Genomic DNA, 16285 nt, shown 5'->3' with positions numbered 1-16285 from the left:
AAGATATTATCTTAGAAGTTAGTGTCAAAAAAGGGCAGTATTTTTTTTTTAAGGGTAGTTTTTCTGAACAAAATACAAACTGTGCCTATATATGAAGCCAGAAAATAATAATAATAATACTTTCTTTTTTGCCTTTATTTTTAAGAAACTCCAAGAGAAGTGTATTGTTCAATTATATTTTATGGTAAAATTTTTTTTTTTTTTTTTGAAAGACGGAGATCACAAGTAGGCAGAGAGGCAGGCAGAGAGAGAGAGAAAGGGAAGCAGGCTTCCTGCGGAGCAGGGAGCCCGATGCGGGGCTCGATCCCAGGACCCTGAGATCATGACCCGAGCCAAAGGCAGCAGCCCAAACCACTGAGCCACCCAGGCGCCCCGGTAAAATTTTTTTTAAAAGAGAGAGAGAGAGGGCACCAGCAGTGGCGAGGGGCAGAGGGAAAGAGACAAGCAGACTCCCCACTGAGCAGGGAGCCCTCAGTTCTCCATCCCAGAACTGGGATATCCTGATCTGAGCTGAAGAAAGACCCTTAACCGACTGTGCCACCCAGGCACCCCAATAGTAAAATTAATCCCCCCTTTCTCCATATAATTTTGGATCTCCCTTTCTGATATTTTTAATGTGCTTTGATATGTTAATAATCCTGTTATACAACTTGCATCTATTAGTAAGTCTTCATAGATCCTTTTTTAAGGAAGAGAAAGGTATAAATTAGGAATAATAAAATAGTTTGACTTTAGTCAAACTTATACGCATAAAAGTAAATTCTAAATTCTAAATTCAGTTTGCATAAGACACTAGATCTAACAAAACGGACTGTTTGTTTGATATTCCAAAGTCTTTGATTCATTTCTAGTTTAGGGAAAGCACAATTAAGAAGTGGTTGGTGAGCTGTGGCCAAATGTGTCATTATCCTGCCTTCTGCTATTAGGTATTTGCTTTGAGCCCTTGTGTGCCAGGCACGGGGACAGCTGCTTTGCATGCATTGTCTAGTCTTTGCAGCAAGCATATCAGTTACTGTTCTTACCTGTTTACAAACAAGAAATCCACCAATCAGAGGAGTCTAGAAACTAGTTCAAGGTCTCACAGCTGATAGGCATGATCTCGATAAAAGACAGAATTTTTAGTATCTGTGTCCTTGCCTATAAAATGGAGATGTATGATCCTGTCTGAATGTTTTTTGCAGGCCTGTAAGTTTAGTTGATATTGTCAACTCTCTATTCTTTCCCCCCCTCATTTTCCCAAAAGTGTCGTAAGGTATGGTGGCCATCAGTTTAATCAGCTCTTCCTGGGTCCTAAAGAGATGGAGAGCCATTTATGGTTTTTGTGCCATCTCTATTAGTCACCTGAATTTTTGGTCATGTTCATTCTTTGCCTCACAAAATATTTTAAAGCTCATCTCAAATGCAGTTGGTTCTAATGATTATGGTGGTATTTGGGTAAAGTTTTCACAAATACTGAACTAGTGAATACTGAGCTGCTGCCCTCAGGGGAAATAGAAGGTTAGTTTCCTGTGAGCCTCAGATCATATTTTTTCCAACTGATCCATAAATAACCTTGGTTTATATGTTTTTGTTTATAGAAACAGAGTGTTTCTAGATACTTTATGTAATATATATTACTAATTCATTAGTTTTGAACTCACAGCCAATAGCACCATAACTCTTGCTTTCTTGCAGTTACGAGCACTAAACAACGCTTTAGCACCATGCTTGGGGACCATTTCAAACAAAGATAGCAAGAAGAAAAGGCACAAAAATACTAAAATCATGGTACTAAATAGCCTATGGAAAGGACACTTGTTCACCATATGAGAGCTGAAACAAGAAGGGCAGAGGGAGGGGAAGATGTTAATGACAAAGCACTGCCTTGTTTGACCTCATCTGGGAGCATATATGTTGAGCAATTCATATTTTCCCACTCTGAGCATGTATGCAAATGATTGCTAATGCAGTGTGAGAATTGATTTGGGGTTATAAGTGAATTTTAGGGTTATTAACTCTTTGCTTTTTATAAGCTGAACATTTCTTCTAGGTTTTCATTTGTATTTTTTTATTTGTACATTATTTGTATTTTCATTTATATTATAGTTTTTACTTTGTAATTTTTTTTAAGATTTTTTTATTTATTTGACAGACAGAGATCAGCAGGCAGAGAAGCAGGCGAGCGGGGGGGCAGAGTCAGGCTCCCCACCAAGCGGAGAGCCTGATGCGGGGCTCAATCCCAGGACCCTGAGCCGAAGGCAGAGGCTTTAACCCACTGAGCCACCCAGGTGCCCCTACTTTGTAATTTTTTATGTAATAGAGTTTATATTTTTCTATTCCTTCAAACTTTTGGATTTAACAAACCTTCTCTACTCTCAGTAGAAGAATTTGCCCTTTTTTCTAGTATTTGTATACTTTTTTTTTTAACATATAAAGATCTGGTCCTTTGGAATTTATGCTGGTGTTTCTCATTTGGAGTTAGTACAATTTTACATTTTCCCATATAATCTTCTAGTATCTCAAAAAGTTCATCATTTTGCCTTTTAATTTAATATTCTGACTTTATTATATAAATTTCCATATATAATTTGGTCTATTCATGTGTTAATATCAAATGGTTTTATAGTTTTTTATTATGTAGAAGCTTTAGAGTATTTTTTTTTAATTTTTTTTTTATAAGCATATATTTTTATCCCCAGGGGTACAGGTCTGTGAATCACCAGGTTTACACACTTCACAGCACTCACCAAAGCACATACCCTCCCCAATGTCCATAATCCCACCCCCTTCTCCCAAACCCCCTCCCCTCAGCAACCCTCAGTTTGTTTTGTGAGATTAAGAGTCACTTATGGTTTGTCTCCCTCCCAATCCCATCTTGTTTCATTGATTCTTCTCCTACCCACTTAAGCCCCCATGTTGCATCACCACTTCCTCATATCAGGGAGATCATATGATAGTTGTCTTTCTCTGCTTGACTTATTTCAAGGATACGCATGATACACTCTAGTTCCATCCATGTTTTAATGGCTGCTAAGACTAGCAGTCCCTCTTCACCCTGTCCCTACTTTGTTGAATTTTTATGTTGTTGTTTTCCAGGATTTTCCTAGCTATTCCTTATTCTCTATGGGAACCTGTCATTTCAAGTCAACTTGCATATCACATAAGAGCTTTTCATTTGGCTCTTTCTTACTTCTTCCCTGCTGTGTGGATATTTCTAATTAAACATTTTAAGTGATCTGTGAAAGAGAAATTTCCTTTCCTGAATCAATGGAATAGATGTAAGTGTGTTCCATTTAAATCAGAGGGGAGAGAGGCAAGATTCTGTTAGGCTCATCTTCTTTAAGGAGTGGTTCAGATTACTTGCACCTCTTTGTTTACTGTGGACTAATAATCAGTGAGACCCCCACCTGTGCCACTGTATCTGCATGTTTGGACAAATATTTTCATCATCATCCTCTCTTACTTTTCTTTTCTTCCACCTCTTGGCTGTAAACTATACTTTCTTAGAATTTCATCCCAGAAATTTGTTGTCATTCGTGGCGGTCCTAAGTATTCCCTGAGGGACAAGATAAAATTCCCTACTATCTGGTTAAAAAATGGCTTTAGATGGAATCTCATTGTGCCTCTCTGTCTGTCCAAAGCAGACCGACTGATCCAAGAGACTCAGGTGAGAAACCATCCTTAGAACTAAGTGAGTTTGGTTAGGTCGCAAAACGAATATAAAAAACTCAGTTATCTTCATATAGAGGCAGTTTGAAGATATAATGGAAGCAGAAATTCCATCACAATGGCAAATACGTATGTGTGTGTGTGTGTGTGTGTGTGTGTGTGTACACACGCCTGAGAATGAATTTGACAAAACTATAGAACTCAAGTAAAGGAAAGACAGTACAAAACTACAAAATCCATAAAAAGATCTAAATAAAGATTAAATTTGAATAAATACAAACTATATGGTGCTTATAGTTAGGATAGCCCTGTGCAATCCAGATATACCAGGTGTCCCAGATACCTTGTTTCTTTGATATGTGAATAAAATGGCTCTATTGCATATGTACTGTCAAAAATCTAACAGTTTCTCAGAAACCTCTAAGCATTTCTAGAGATGCCTAAGGGGCTTATATTCCCCTCGATCAATATAAACAACTGTTTCCCTGCTCTCCTGTTACTTAATCATTTATTTATTCATTATTATGTTTACTCACCGTACAATTGAGTGCTTACTATGTCCTAAGTCCTCCACAGATGCCCACTAACCATTACTTAAGACTCCTGTGGCACCTTCCTGTTCCTGGTCACCCTTGTCTTGAGATGTAGTCTCTGTTCTATCATTGCCCAGCTGAGGACCACTAATACAAGACTATTTTGCATAAAATTTTTGCTGAGATTTTGAGGGTACTCATGGTTGGAAAGCATTGTGGGGGAGAATAGGTATAGTGTATAAGTAAAAACAGCATAAAATAAGCAATAAAAAATTTGATACATTTTAAAGTTTATGGGTCATCCTCTCTAAGGAATTTCTCATATTATCTTTTATTCTTAGGTCCCACCTACCTCTTTCTTTTGGAATTGCTCTTTTTCTGTCTCTTGCCATGTCTTGAATAATCTCTGCAGCCTCTGATTTCTGGACTGATTAACCTGTCTTTCCTAGCTTTTCAGAACTGAAGTTTTATTATAGAAAATTATAAAGAGAAAAATTTTAGAAAATTATAAAGAGAAAAAATGTATCTTTTTCTCTACCTCTTCCTCATCTAGATCACACTTAGGGTGGTAGGTGGGGTTCTACATAGTCATTGAGCTATGGTGCATACACCCCAAAAAAGTGCTTCACACTCTCTGAAAAGAATTCTTCTGATCTTCAGAACTACAGCTTTTAAAACATTATCTTTCTCCTCACCACACTTGGTTTTGAAGAGATCAAGTCTTTAAAGCAAGTGGAAGATAATTGCAACATAATACCAATGATATTTTTTCTGGAATTTAATAAAATGATAAAGTTAGTTTAGGGGGAAAATATTCAGAGAACAAGATAAATCTTAAAAGAGTAGTAATGGAGGACTAACTTTACCAAGAGCTTAATTTAAACAACACATTGTTATAGTGGGAGAATGAGCAAACAGAGATGTAAAATGTAACACAAAGTCCAGAAACATATCTAAAGTAAAGAAAAATATCAAAAGAAAATACAGGCAACTGTTTATGTAATCCTGCACTAAGGAAGGCCTCTCTAACCATGACTGTGTGTGAGTGTGTTTGTTTCTGTTTCTCATTCTTATAAAAAGGGGGAGAAGCATGTTTTACAACATGGACAGGCCTAAGAAACATTATGCTAAGTAAAAGAGCTAGATGCGAACTATACATTTTATATTATTTATGTGAAATATACAGAATGAGCAAATCTATAGTTGTTTAGTGGTTGCCAGGGACTGGGAGGAGGGGAGAAAGGAAATGACTGCTAATAAACATAGGAGTTTTGAGGTTTTGTTTTTCAGTTTTGTTTGTTTTTTGGTTTTTTGTTTTGTTTTGTTTTGCTTTTTTAGAGTGATGAAAAATGGTCTGGAATTAGATGATGATGGTTACACAACTTGAATATACTAATGACCACTGAATATTATACTTCAAAGGCTGGATTTTATAATACATGAATTATATCTTAACAAAACCATTTGAAAGATAAATCAGTTTTACTTGAGGTATTATGAGAAAATAACCTAGCATGCCAGTAGAGAGTCATTAAAGTGTTAAGGAAAAGGATATTCAGTGACATTTGTTAAAAATGGTGAGGCAGGCTCTATTCAGGATAGGTATGGGGAACAATGCAATGGGATTTTATAGTGGGGGAGAGGAATTGGGCTCAACTCCAAATACGGCTTGGGCAGGTGGCCAGTTATAGCCAAGGATTGGGGGGGGAGGGCGGTCAGTGGATAGAAAATTACTAAGAGGAAACATCAGGGGTAAATGGTTCTGGCTTAACTAATCTAGTAAGATTCTTGCTAAAGACAGGCCAGGGTAATTACCACCTAGTGTCTGATGGAGGATAAGGAACCTGATCAGATATTGAGAGTAGAGGGTTCTGGTCAAACTGATTAGCAATTTGCTAATCTAGTTCTTACTAAAAACTAGGCTTTATAAGGAAGTTCATGAATGGACTTAGGAGAAGGTTCAGGAACCTTAGTAAAGAATTTATGTCCAAAAAAAAAAAAAAAAGGAATCTTTGTCAAATGTGAACTAAAAATTTTAAAAAGACAAATTATTAATAAACTTATAAAATGCAAACTAAAGCAATGAGATGAAATATTTGCTATGTACTAGGAAAGATATGAAGAAATTATCAATTTCCAACATTGGGTAGATTGTAGTCAAATAGCCTCATATACTGGTACTGATGAAGGGTAGTTTGGCAGTATATTTCAAAAGCCTTAAATAGGGTCCTTGTAATTCCATTTCTAAGAATTAACCTTAAGGAAATAGTGTGTGCCATTTAAAATAAAGTAGTAAAGTAATAGTAACACAAGATTTTTCTGCTAGGAAGAAAAATTAGAATGTACAATAAAGAGGGCACCTGGTTGGCTCAGTAATTAGAGTATATGACTCTTGATCTCAGGGTGGTGAGTTCAAGTCCCACATTGAGCATAGAGCCTACTTAAAAACAAAAAATATAATAGATAAAATGAGACAGACCAATCGAAATGCACATTGAAAGGCTGCAGAGATAGGTAATTTGTACTTTCTTATATATTATCTCTATTTCTTTTAGCTGTATTTTCCAAATATTCTGAACTGGATTATCCTTTATAACCAGAAAATAATGGAAAAGTTATTTAACATAATACAGCTTCAAGTGTGGTTAACCTTTTTGGGCTATTTTGTTTGGTTGAACACCATAACGGAAATAAGATGAGGAATTTTTTTTTGTTTCTCCTGTTTAAAAGCTAGAGAGTCAGGGAGTGTTAACTGGAAGTCCTCAAAATTTCCTAAGTCAGACTCTCATTATCTAGTTGCCCATGAGTTTCCTTTAGTATATGTATAGTTTTCAGGTTTTAACCAATTGATGAATGGTATTTATGTAACAGACTGTTGTAAATTAGAGATCAGTATATCCATTCCAAGGATTTTCCTTTTCAAAGCCAGGGATTTTAGGCTTTACAAACAGGATCATGTTGAGTGGTATTCTTTCTGATTGTTGAATTGAATTATGTTCACCAGATGTAACAATTTTCTTTTCCCAATTTCCTAGACAGAATCATGAATAAACTGGAGGACAAGCAGGACCAGATGATACCATGAAGAGAAGTTTACAGGCCCTCTATTGCCAACTATTAAGTAAGTTGATATCACTTTTCTTTTAGAATATAATCTATTAATTGTCCAGTGCCAGAAACTTAAATATTTTCTGGAAGAAGACCAGGTTTTGCTCAATAGAAAATTTTCCCTCTGCTTCATCTAGATACTTAAAGTATCAAGCATTAAGTCATTTTATTGCTTTAGGCATCAGTTGTAATGTAGACTGTTATAATAATCCTAAATTGGCAGGTTAAGAATAGTTAATTCAAGGATGAGTGTCAAAAGCACTATTGCTCCTGGTGTGTGGCAGATTAAAATGTTACAGTATGAGCTTCTGTAGCTTCCTTATGGAGAAAGAATGATAGATGGTGTTTTCTGGATTTTGTCACATAGAAGCTGTTACCATTCAGTGACTGTACAGCCTTTGGCTTGGAGTATTTTGCTTAATTATGTGTGTTCTTAAATAATGAATGTAAAAATGTGATTTCTTTTGGTTTGATGGTAGAATGAAAAATATTTATGACTTCATGCATGTTGCTCATGTGTTTTGGGGGTTATGCCACAAATCTCCAGATGCCGCAGAGTGACTGTATAACCTTTGGGATTGCAATTGTTACTGAATGAACATCAAAACCAATACCAGTTGGTGGGTTTGATGTTCAGGTTGACTTACTTGGGACAACAGACATTGCCAACATCAAGTTAAACCAAAGCCACTGAGTTGGAAAAATTTCAGGAAAAACTTAGAGTTCATTCTGCTTGTCTGGTTCTTGCTGAAGTATATAGAAGATCTATCTTTCCTAGACTGGATGGTTCCCTTTTAACTTTTGCCAAGAAAATAACATAAGAGATTGAGATTCAAATCATCAGTTCCCCCTTAAAATTTATTTGTTCAGATTATGTTGCACCTCCAGTGCAAAGCAGTTTATGTATAGAAGGCATTCTGGTTAAGTGTTTTAATTAGCTTATTTCTGCCACTGAATTCTAATCCCTGAAACACAGATCATATCACCCTGTTTTCAGCCTGGTGAAATGTCACCACATTATATAGACTCTCTCATGTTCTTTTCTCCATGCATCCTATAAAACTGTGGGTTTGTTGCCCTTTTTTTTAATGGTAAACTTGTTTGTTAGGAAAAAGGTTTTATAGATTAAAGAAGCAATGTCATCACTGAATAATTAAGTCTGCCTTGATGGGAGAGTGGATATTTGAAGGTTAAATCGGATTACACACACACACACACACACACCCCACCACCCCACCCACCCCCCTACCCAAGAAGGGGAAGCAGGCTTTGCAGGAGGAAGAAACAGGAAATGAAAGAGAGTTTAGTAGATTAGGAAAGAAGCAAAATGTTTGTTGAGTTCACCTATGCTGATTGTATGCCCCAAACTTTGTGTAATATTACAAGTCTATAAGATTTGAAAGGCTTTGGTTAAGTATTCCATGAGTCAGAGATCAAGTCTTATGCTAATGAGGCCCATCCTCCCAAGTGGAGCCTGTGTGAAAACTGAAGGGGTTTTGCTCAAACATTAACTGGATATCTATATAAATCACTGTCATAACAGTTTCATTGTTTGCAGCCTTGCCTGGAAAGCAAGCAGCCCAGCATAGGTATTCCAACTAGTTAGGAGGTAGGTGGTGGTGCCTCTTAAACCACCCTGGTTATTAGGTAGCTGGCTGTGGGAGTCCAGATTTGTAGAGCTGGGATGGTCAAGCACTGGGGCTGTAGGTCAATTAGTCTCACTTCAGGGAGTCTTTTTCACAATTTCCTAGAGATGAGGGGTCATTATGTATAGCACTTTTTTTTCAACAGGATTTGGTATTTAATAAAACCCAAGCTAACTTAAACTCTGGCACACATAGGCACTCAATAGCTGGTCTATGTCATTCCTCAGCCACTTACTAAGTTACACTTGGATTAAAGCTGTCCACAAACAATATGTTTGTTTATTTGTTTGTTTGTTTGTTTTTCCAGTGTCTGAAACAGACTTGAGAACTACAGGGTCAATATAAACTTACTATGTTACTTTATTTAACCCAGCGAATTGAAGCTCTTAATTTGAGGGAAAATCCTGGTAGAGTGTTCTGGTTATATTTTGTTGCATAATAAACAACCCCCAAATTTTGTAGCTTGAAGCAATAGCAATCACTTATGTTGCTCAAGCACCTGCCATTTGTTTAGGGGTTGGTAGAGACTCCACAGTGTCTGGGATCTGGGCTGGAGGCTGGACCAGCCTAGGGCCCACCTAACGTCTTTTTTCCCTGAGGCCTTTTCATGTGACAAAGTGGGGCTTCTTCACAGCATAGTGGCTTCAGAGTAGTCAGACTTCTTACATGACAGCTCATAGCTATAAGGCAGGGCAAAACCTACAAGGCTTGTTATGAATTAGGGTGGGAAACCCAAGAGCAATACTTCAGTCGTACTGTATTGGCCAAAGGAGTCACTAGGTCCATCTCTCATGGAGGGAAGAGTTATTGGACTCCAACTCTCAAAGGGAAGAACAGTAAGAATTTTTAGTCCTCTTTAGTCTACTATTGAATTTGTTTAGAAAAAAATGAAAAAGCAATTACTAATGAACATGAATGAGTTTGTGAGTTGTCTTTGTCATCAGAGTCTGCTCACACTTGAGTGCCAAATGAGTTCCCAGACATCTGCTTATCAGCCTCCCTATATCATCTCATTCATTCTAAAGGCAAATGCTTCAAGATGAAGAAGTGTTACTCAAGATGAGTAAGTTAAGAACTGGCCCATGGTGACCAGAAAGTGAGTGATGGAATTGGAATTCATACCCAGGTTTCTCTGACCTCTTTGTTCATGCCCTTTTTTTTTTCCATCAGGCCTGGTGCCTCCACCACACACACAAAAGAGAATTGGCTCTTCTGCTGTCCCTGTGGCTAGTTAGGGGTGGTTCTAACCCCTGATTGATAATGCTTGCATCGTATTAGTGATGTCAGATGGAGCTTAAAAAAAGAAAGAAAAGAAAAAAAGAAAGAAAATCCAGGCTATCTCTGGGTTACTGCATCATAATCAATAGTCACTGGAGCTATTTGTGTCTGATAGGGGCCAAGGGATGCAGTCCTTAGTAGGCAGGGAAATTGAGGTCTTATTTTACTTTTGTAACAACTGACTGTGTCTAATTTGTTTTATTTCTTGGGCTCTATTTCACAGTACAGTCCTGAGTGTTTCATCCTGCCAGTTTTAGCCCTTTGGGAAAGTTTAACATATTTTATATGATACTTTGGAACACCTGAGAATTTGAGGATGAGGATGGTGATGAGAACCTTCACAGTTCTTTAAAAAAAACAAATACTGCATTCATTTTTCTTTTTTATGTCATAAGGTAGGTGTGAAGCTAGTGCTAAGAATACCTGGGGTTTTTTTTGTTTTGTTTTTTGTTTTTCTTTAATTTTTTTTAATATAATTTTTTATTTTTTATAAACATATATTTTTATCCCCAGGGGTACAGGTCTGTGAATCACCAGGTTTACACACTTCACAGCACTCACCAAAACACATACCCTCCCCAATGTCCATAATACCACCCCCTTCTCCCAAACCCCCTCCCCCCAGCAACCCTCAGTTTGTTTTGTGAGATTAAGTGGTGATGCAACATGGGGGCTTAAGTGGGTAGGAGAAGAATAAATGAAAGAAGATGGGATTGGGAGGGAGACAAACCATAAGTGACTCTTAATCTCACAGAATACCTGGGTTTTTGAGCTGCAGACCTGCGTTCAAATTCTAGCCCACTTAATAGGTGGCTTATATTAAATAAATTACTTTACCTCCATGGACCTCATATGTAAAATGGGATATGACCACCCTCTATGTAAGATAGTGTTGCGTGAGATAACACAGCACATAGAAGACCTGCAATAAATGCCAGTTTTCTTATTAGGCCTTCTGTCTAGAAGAGAGTGATACAACCTAACCAGGAGCTCGGCTGTAACATTTACATGGAACTTTCTGGTTCACAAAACATTTTCATAGAATTTGATCCTCAGAATACCTCAGAATATCAAAACAAATGGGACATTAATTTTCATTAATCCCATTCTGCAGAGAAGGAGTTGACATAATCAAGACTGCTTTTCTCAAGCCATATCACTTTTTTTTAATTAAAAGAAGTAATAATGGAAAGTAAGAAGGATCATCACAAACCTTAAAGAACATGACACTATGGGGAGGCACTGAGTCCTGAGTTAGCCAATCTGATCTCTTCCTAGGTGCTATGTACCATGCTACTTTATTGTTAAGAAGACTAAAATAATTATGGGTTTATGTAAGTAAATTTTTATATACCGATATCTATTCAAACCAAAGTTATTTGGATACTCAGAATTAAGGAGTGATTTAGTTAAGTGTTGCTTTATACTCAGCCATTTATATTTCTTATCTCATGCTCTGTATTATTGTTAATGCGTCTTGCTTGCTGCTGCATACTCTGCATATAGTGGACTAACTTAAGTTGGGTCATGTATCTGTCTTCATGGGTTGTTTCTCCTGATAAATGAGAAGAAATTTTTCCCTGAGAGTGAGGAGGGAGAGTTGATGTAAATCATAAATTCAGGTCAGTGTAGGTCCAAACCAGTATTGACTCCAAAAACTTAGGCTCTTCTAGATGTTCCAGGCAATCATAAACATATTGCATTATGAATGCACATGAAATGAAGGATCTTCATCTCCCCCACCGCCTTTCAAGGTGTCTTTCCTTGCCTTTTACACTGCTTGTTCATAACCTCCCCAGAGAGTAACAGTGTGGCAGCCATGATTAAGGGCTTAGATTCTGCATGGACTGCTTGGGTCCAAATCCTGGCTTACCACAAATTCTTTTCCAAATGATTTTCACCCCTCCTTACAAAGTATAGCAGTTGAGTGTGCCTTCACTGCCAATAGCTATTAGATTGTCTGTCCACAACCCTTTGCAAATCTGTCACTCTTGAGGCTACTAAAGACTTTGCTCTTGAGGAAATAAAAGATCATGTCCTATTTAGTAACAAAGAGCAATTTATCAGTCTGCTGTTTCTCTCATGCTCCCACTAGTGGCTATAATAATGGTAATGACACATTTGGTCTTCAGTCAGCATTATGGAAATGGAGGAATCCATTTCATCAGAACTGCTGTTCAGTATTTTAGGCTGGATTATTCTGATTGGCTTTCATCAGTGTTTCTCAAACCTGACTTTTGACTAAAATCACCTGGAAAACTTTTAACAAATTCCCTTTCTCAAACCCTACCCTATATCAATTAAATCAGAATCTTTAGGGGAAGGAGTGAGGAGTGTTGTGACTGGGCATTAGATGATTCTAATAAGCAGCCAGAGTTGAGAATCACTGGCTTAGATTAATAATTTTAAAATTAGTCATGCAACAGCATCACCTGAAGACTTGTTTAAACACAGATTGCTTGGCCCCACCCCCAGAGTTTTTGCTTCGGTAGATGTGGGGTAGGGTCAGTAATTTGCATTTCTAAATTTCCATTGATACCAAAGCTTTGGTCCTGGGACCACACTTTGAAAATCACTTTCTTTTTTTTTTTTTTTTTTTTTTTTTTTTTGTTCAATTTTAATTTTTTATTTTTTATAAACATATATTTTTATCCCCAGGGGTACAGGTCTGTGAATCACCAGGTTTACACACTTCACAGCACTCACCAAAGCACATACCCTCCCCAATGTCCATAATCCCACCCCCTTCTCCCAAACCCCCTCCCCCCAGCAACCCTCAGTTTGTTTTGTGAGATTAAGAGTCACTTATGGTTTGTCTCCCTCCCAATCCCATCTTGTAATCACTTTCTTAGACTTACGAAAGGCTATCTTGGAGCAGGAAGAAGCTTTCGGCTTCTCTGTTATCACTTGAGCTGCATAGTGGTAAAAGGGATCTTGGAACAAAACCAGAGTGAGTTAAGAAGGAAGAGCAAAAGAGATCTTAGGGAGGGAATGAGCAGAAGCACAGTGTTGTAAAATTAGAAAGTGTTAGAATTTGAGTTTTTGTGTTACTCTTTAGGATACACTGGAAGTTAGTTTTTACTCTGTTTAAGCAATAACAAAGGCACGAAGAGTGGACTAGCTAGGATTAGAAATAAAGCAAAGGGAAAACACAAGAGGGGCCCTTGGCTCTATTTACTACAGTGGGTCCATTTTGGAACTTGATTTTATAAGACTATTTCTTCCCTGCTTCATGCTGGATAATTCTTTTGCAAATCAAGAAAAAAAATTGCAAATGTTCTCTAGGGAGAACTGGTTTCTTTGGTTCTGAAGGAAACACCATTCACACAGAAAAATTGAGGAAGTAACAATTTCAAATGTGACATTAACCCAGGAAGTTAGGCATACTGGGTCTTTAAAGGTGTCATGCTGACTTAATGTCTTTTATATTTCAAGTTGTGATTTTTAAATTTCTATAAGACAACAAACTTTCTTATGCAGATTAAACAAACCTTAATAAGAGAGAGGAGAAGGGAGTTGGGGGAAATTGGAAGGGGAGGTGAACCATGAGAGACTATGGACTCTGAAAAACAATCTGAGGATTTTGAAGGGGTGGGGGGTGGGAGTTTGGGGTACTAGGTGGTGGGTATTATAAAGGGCACGAATTGCATGGAGCACTGGGTGTGGTGAAAAATAATGAATACTGTTATGCTGAAAATAAAAAATAAATTAAAAAAAAAAAAAAAAGAACTTCTCATTGGAAGTAATTCTAGTGAAGGCTGAGAAATAAAATATTTTAAAGAAACAATTTTATGACTTTTGAACACTTTATTTTTTTTCCAAGTACTTTCTATTACATGGTTGGCAGGAATGTAGATGAGGGAAGTCATGCTCACACTTAGGACAACAGTTGCCTTATGCGAATTTAAATGTTAACTCTTCATGAGTAAGTTCAGTTTTCTATATGAAAACACTTTTGCTAAAAGATATGGTGGGAGAGAACACAGAATTTGGATTTAAAGGCTGTACTTTGAGCTCTCACTTCTCTTACTAATTATGGGACTTTGCATAGAGTACTTAACCTTCCAGAGCCACTTCATTTTCCTTAGCTACAGTACACAGATGATGAGTATAATAATATCTACCCTGATGATTATTGGGAGAACTAAATGAGAAGGGTTTAAAAATATTTCATAAGGAATTCTAAACGTTGGTTACCATGTTAGTACTGTCCTTAAATAACTTCTTTTGTTGATATATTGCACTGTTGTTTAGCTGTTTAAAATTTTTTAAAAAGAAATGTGAAAGACAGTCTAGCATGTCCTCACCCAGATTCCAACTCAGTGGAATTTTCATTAATGCATGTAAGCCTCATTAGTGGGAGCTGTTTTAACAGGAGATTTTCTAACTTATCAGGATCTGGCAAAATTCTGGAAGATTGTTCTGAATAAGAGAAATTTGAGCAGAATTTTATAAATGAAGAAAGGAGACTTTTTTCCAGCAATTTCATGTTTGCGTTTTAGAAAATCTAATCCAAAATTTTTCTGAAATGTGTAATCATTGCCTTTACAAATTTGATGGACACTAGAGACTCTCAGGCTAGAATCCAAGAAGCTTCCAAAACCTAAGACACATTGCCTTTGCAGTGCTATCTGTCATATCTCCCCCTCCTGTTCTCTCTCCACTTGCTTTTCTTTGAGTAGTTTCCATCACCAGACAGACTGGTTGTTCTCTTTGCTTTTCTCCCACAGAAGTTTTTGAGCCTTTCTTCTCAAGAGGAGAAATCCTTTATCTGGGCAGGCATCCTAACAGCTCCTCCCAAAGTAAGTCCTTGCCTTTGCTCTGACAGTATCACAGCACCATTCAGGGTACCCTATGAACTGTGGCCGGTCTCACTACTCATTTGCTTCCTGAGCATCTTCATCAGTTTTCCCATCTATGAAACTACGACTGCCATAACAAGTTACCACTAATTTGGTGGCTTAAAACAACAGATTTTTTTTTCTCTGAGTTCTGGAGGCCAGAAGTTAGAGATCAAGGTGTCAGCAGAGCAGTACTTTCTCCAAAGGCTCCAAGGGAGAACACTTCCTTGACTCTTCCATTCTGATGGCTCCAAGATGTTCTTTGGTTTGTGAATGGATCACTCCAAACTCTGCCTCTGTCTTCACATGGCCTTCCCCTCTTCCTTATGTCTCTTAAAAGAACACTTCAGGGCACATCTGGATAATCCAGCATGATCTCTTCTCAAGATCCTTGACTTAATTATATCTGCAATGACCCTTTTTTTCCAAATAAGGTCATATTCACAGGTTTCAGGGTTAAGATATAGGCATAACTTTTGAGAGACCATCATTCAACAGACTCTATCATAGTATTGCTGTTCTTCATAGAGTTGTTAATTTAAGTACGTGGAGCACTTCACACATTGCCCAGTTCAAAATAGGTACTCAGTAGGTTGTGATTGTGGGTCCAGGAGTGAGTATGATATGAAAAAATGAACTATTCCATTGATATAGCTTTTTGGAGCAGTTTTATCATAACATGAGGGCAAGAGAGAACTGTAGTTTGTAGTAAAGGGCTAAATGTTTAAACACACACACACACACACACACGCACACGCGCGCGCACGCACACACACACACACACACACACACACACATGGTTTGAGCTCCCAGGACAGTTTTGCATGGACCAAGTACTGTAGGGCTGTGAGCTTCAGAGGACATGAGGTACACATTGATGGTAAGCCCTCAGGGCAAGAATAGCTCTAGATGTGATTCCCATGTTCATTATGTAGTTGCTGCACAGGGTATGCTTCTGACCTTGCCAGTGAATGCTAGTGCCGGGTGCATAATTATACTGTGTTTGATGAGAAGAGGCAAGAATGAGATTCCTGTGTCCTGTCTTCAGTGAGTCTGTTTAACACTGAGTGTAAGTGCTTTAATGATTTCCCTGAGATGTTCTCTCAAAGTCAAACAACTCTCTCCCCGCAGGACAAAGCTCAGGCTATGTACAAGCCGCTGTGAGGCTTACTAATTATAGGAGGACATTGGAGAGAGTACCAGAGCCCTCTGAGATTAAAAAAAAAAAAAA

At 37.6% G+C, this 16285-nt stretch overlaps 1 protein-coding gene across 2 annotated transcripts in view; it reads left to right on the top strand.

Annotated features, from left to right (window-relative positions):
• Positions 1-16285, top strand: part of TMEM108 (transmembrane protein 108) — a 360574-nt gene that overhangs the window by 194758 nt on the left and 149531 nt on the right. The window contains exon 3 of one of the 2 annotated variants that reach the window (XM_082719156.1): positions 7221-7302. In XM_082719156.1, the coding sequence (XP_082575282.1) occupies positions 7263-7302 (40 nt within the window). In that variant the 5' untranslated portion in view covers positions 7221-7262. Of the gene's footprint in view, positions 1-7216; positions 7303-16285 lie in introns of both variants that reach the window. The other variant, XM_082719155.1, reaches the window with a different exon arrangement.

The sequence above is a fragment of the Mustela nivalis genome (genome assembly GCF_964662115.1).
Source record: "Mustela nivalis genome assembly, chromosome: 1".
Taxonomy (NCBI): domain Eukaryota; kingdom Metazoa; phylum Chordata; class Mammalia; order Carnivora; family Mustelidae; genus Mustela; species Mustela nivalis.
The sequence above is the reverse complement of the archived record's forward strand: the minus strand, read 5'-3'. Positions and strand labels throughout refer to the sequence as shown.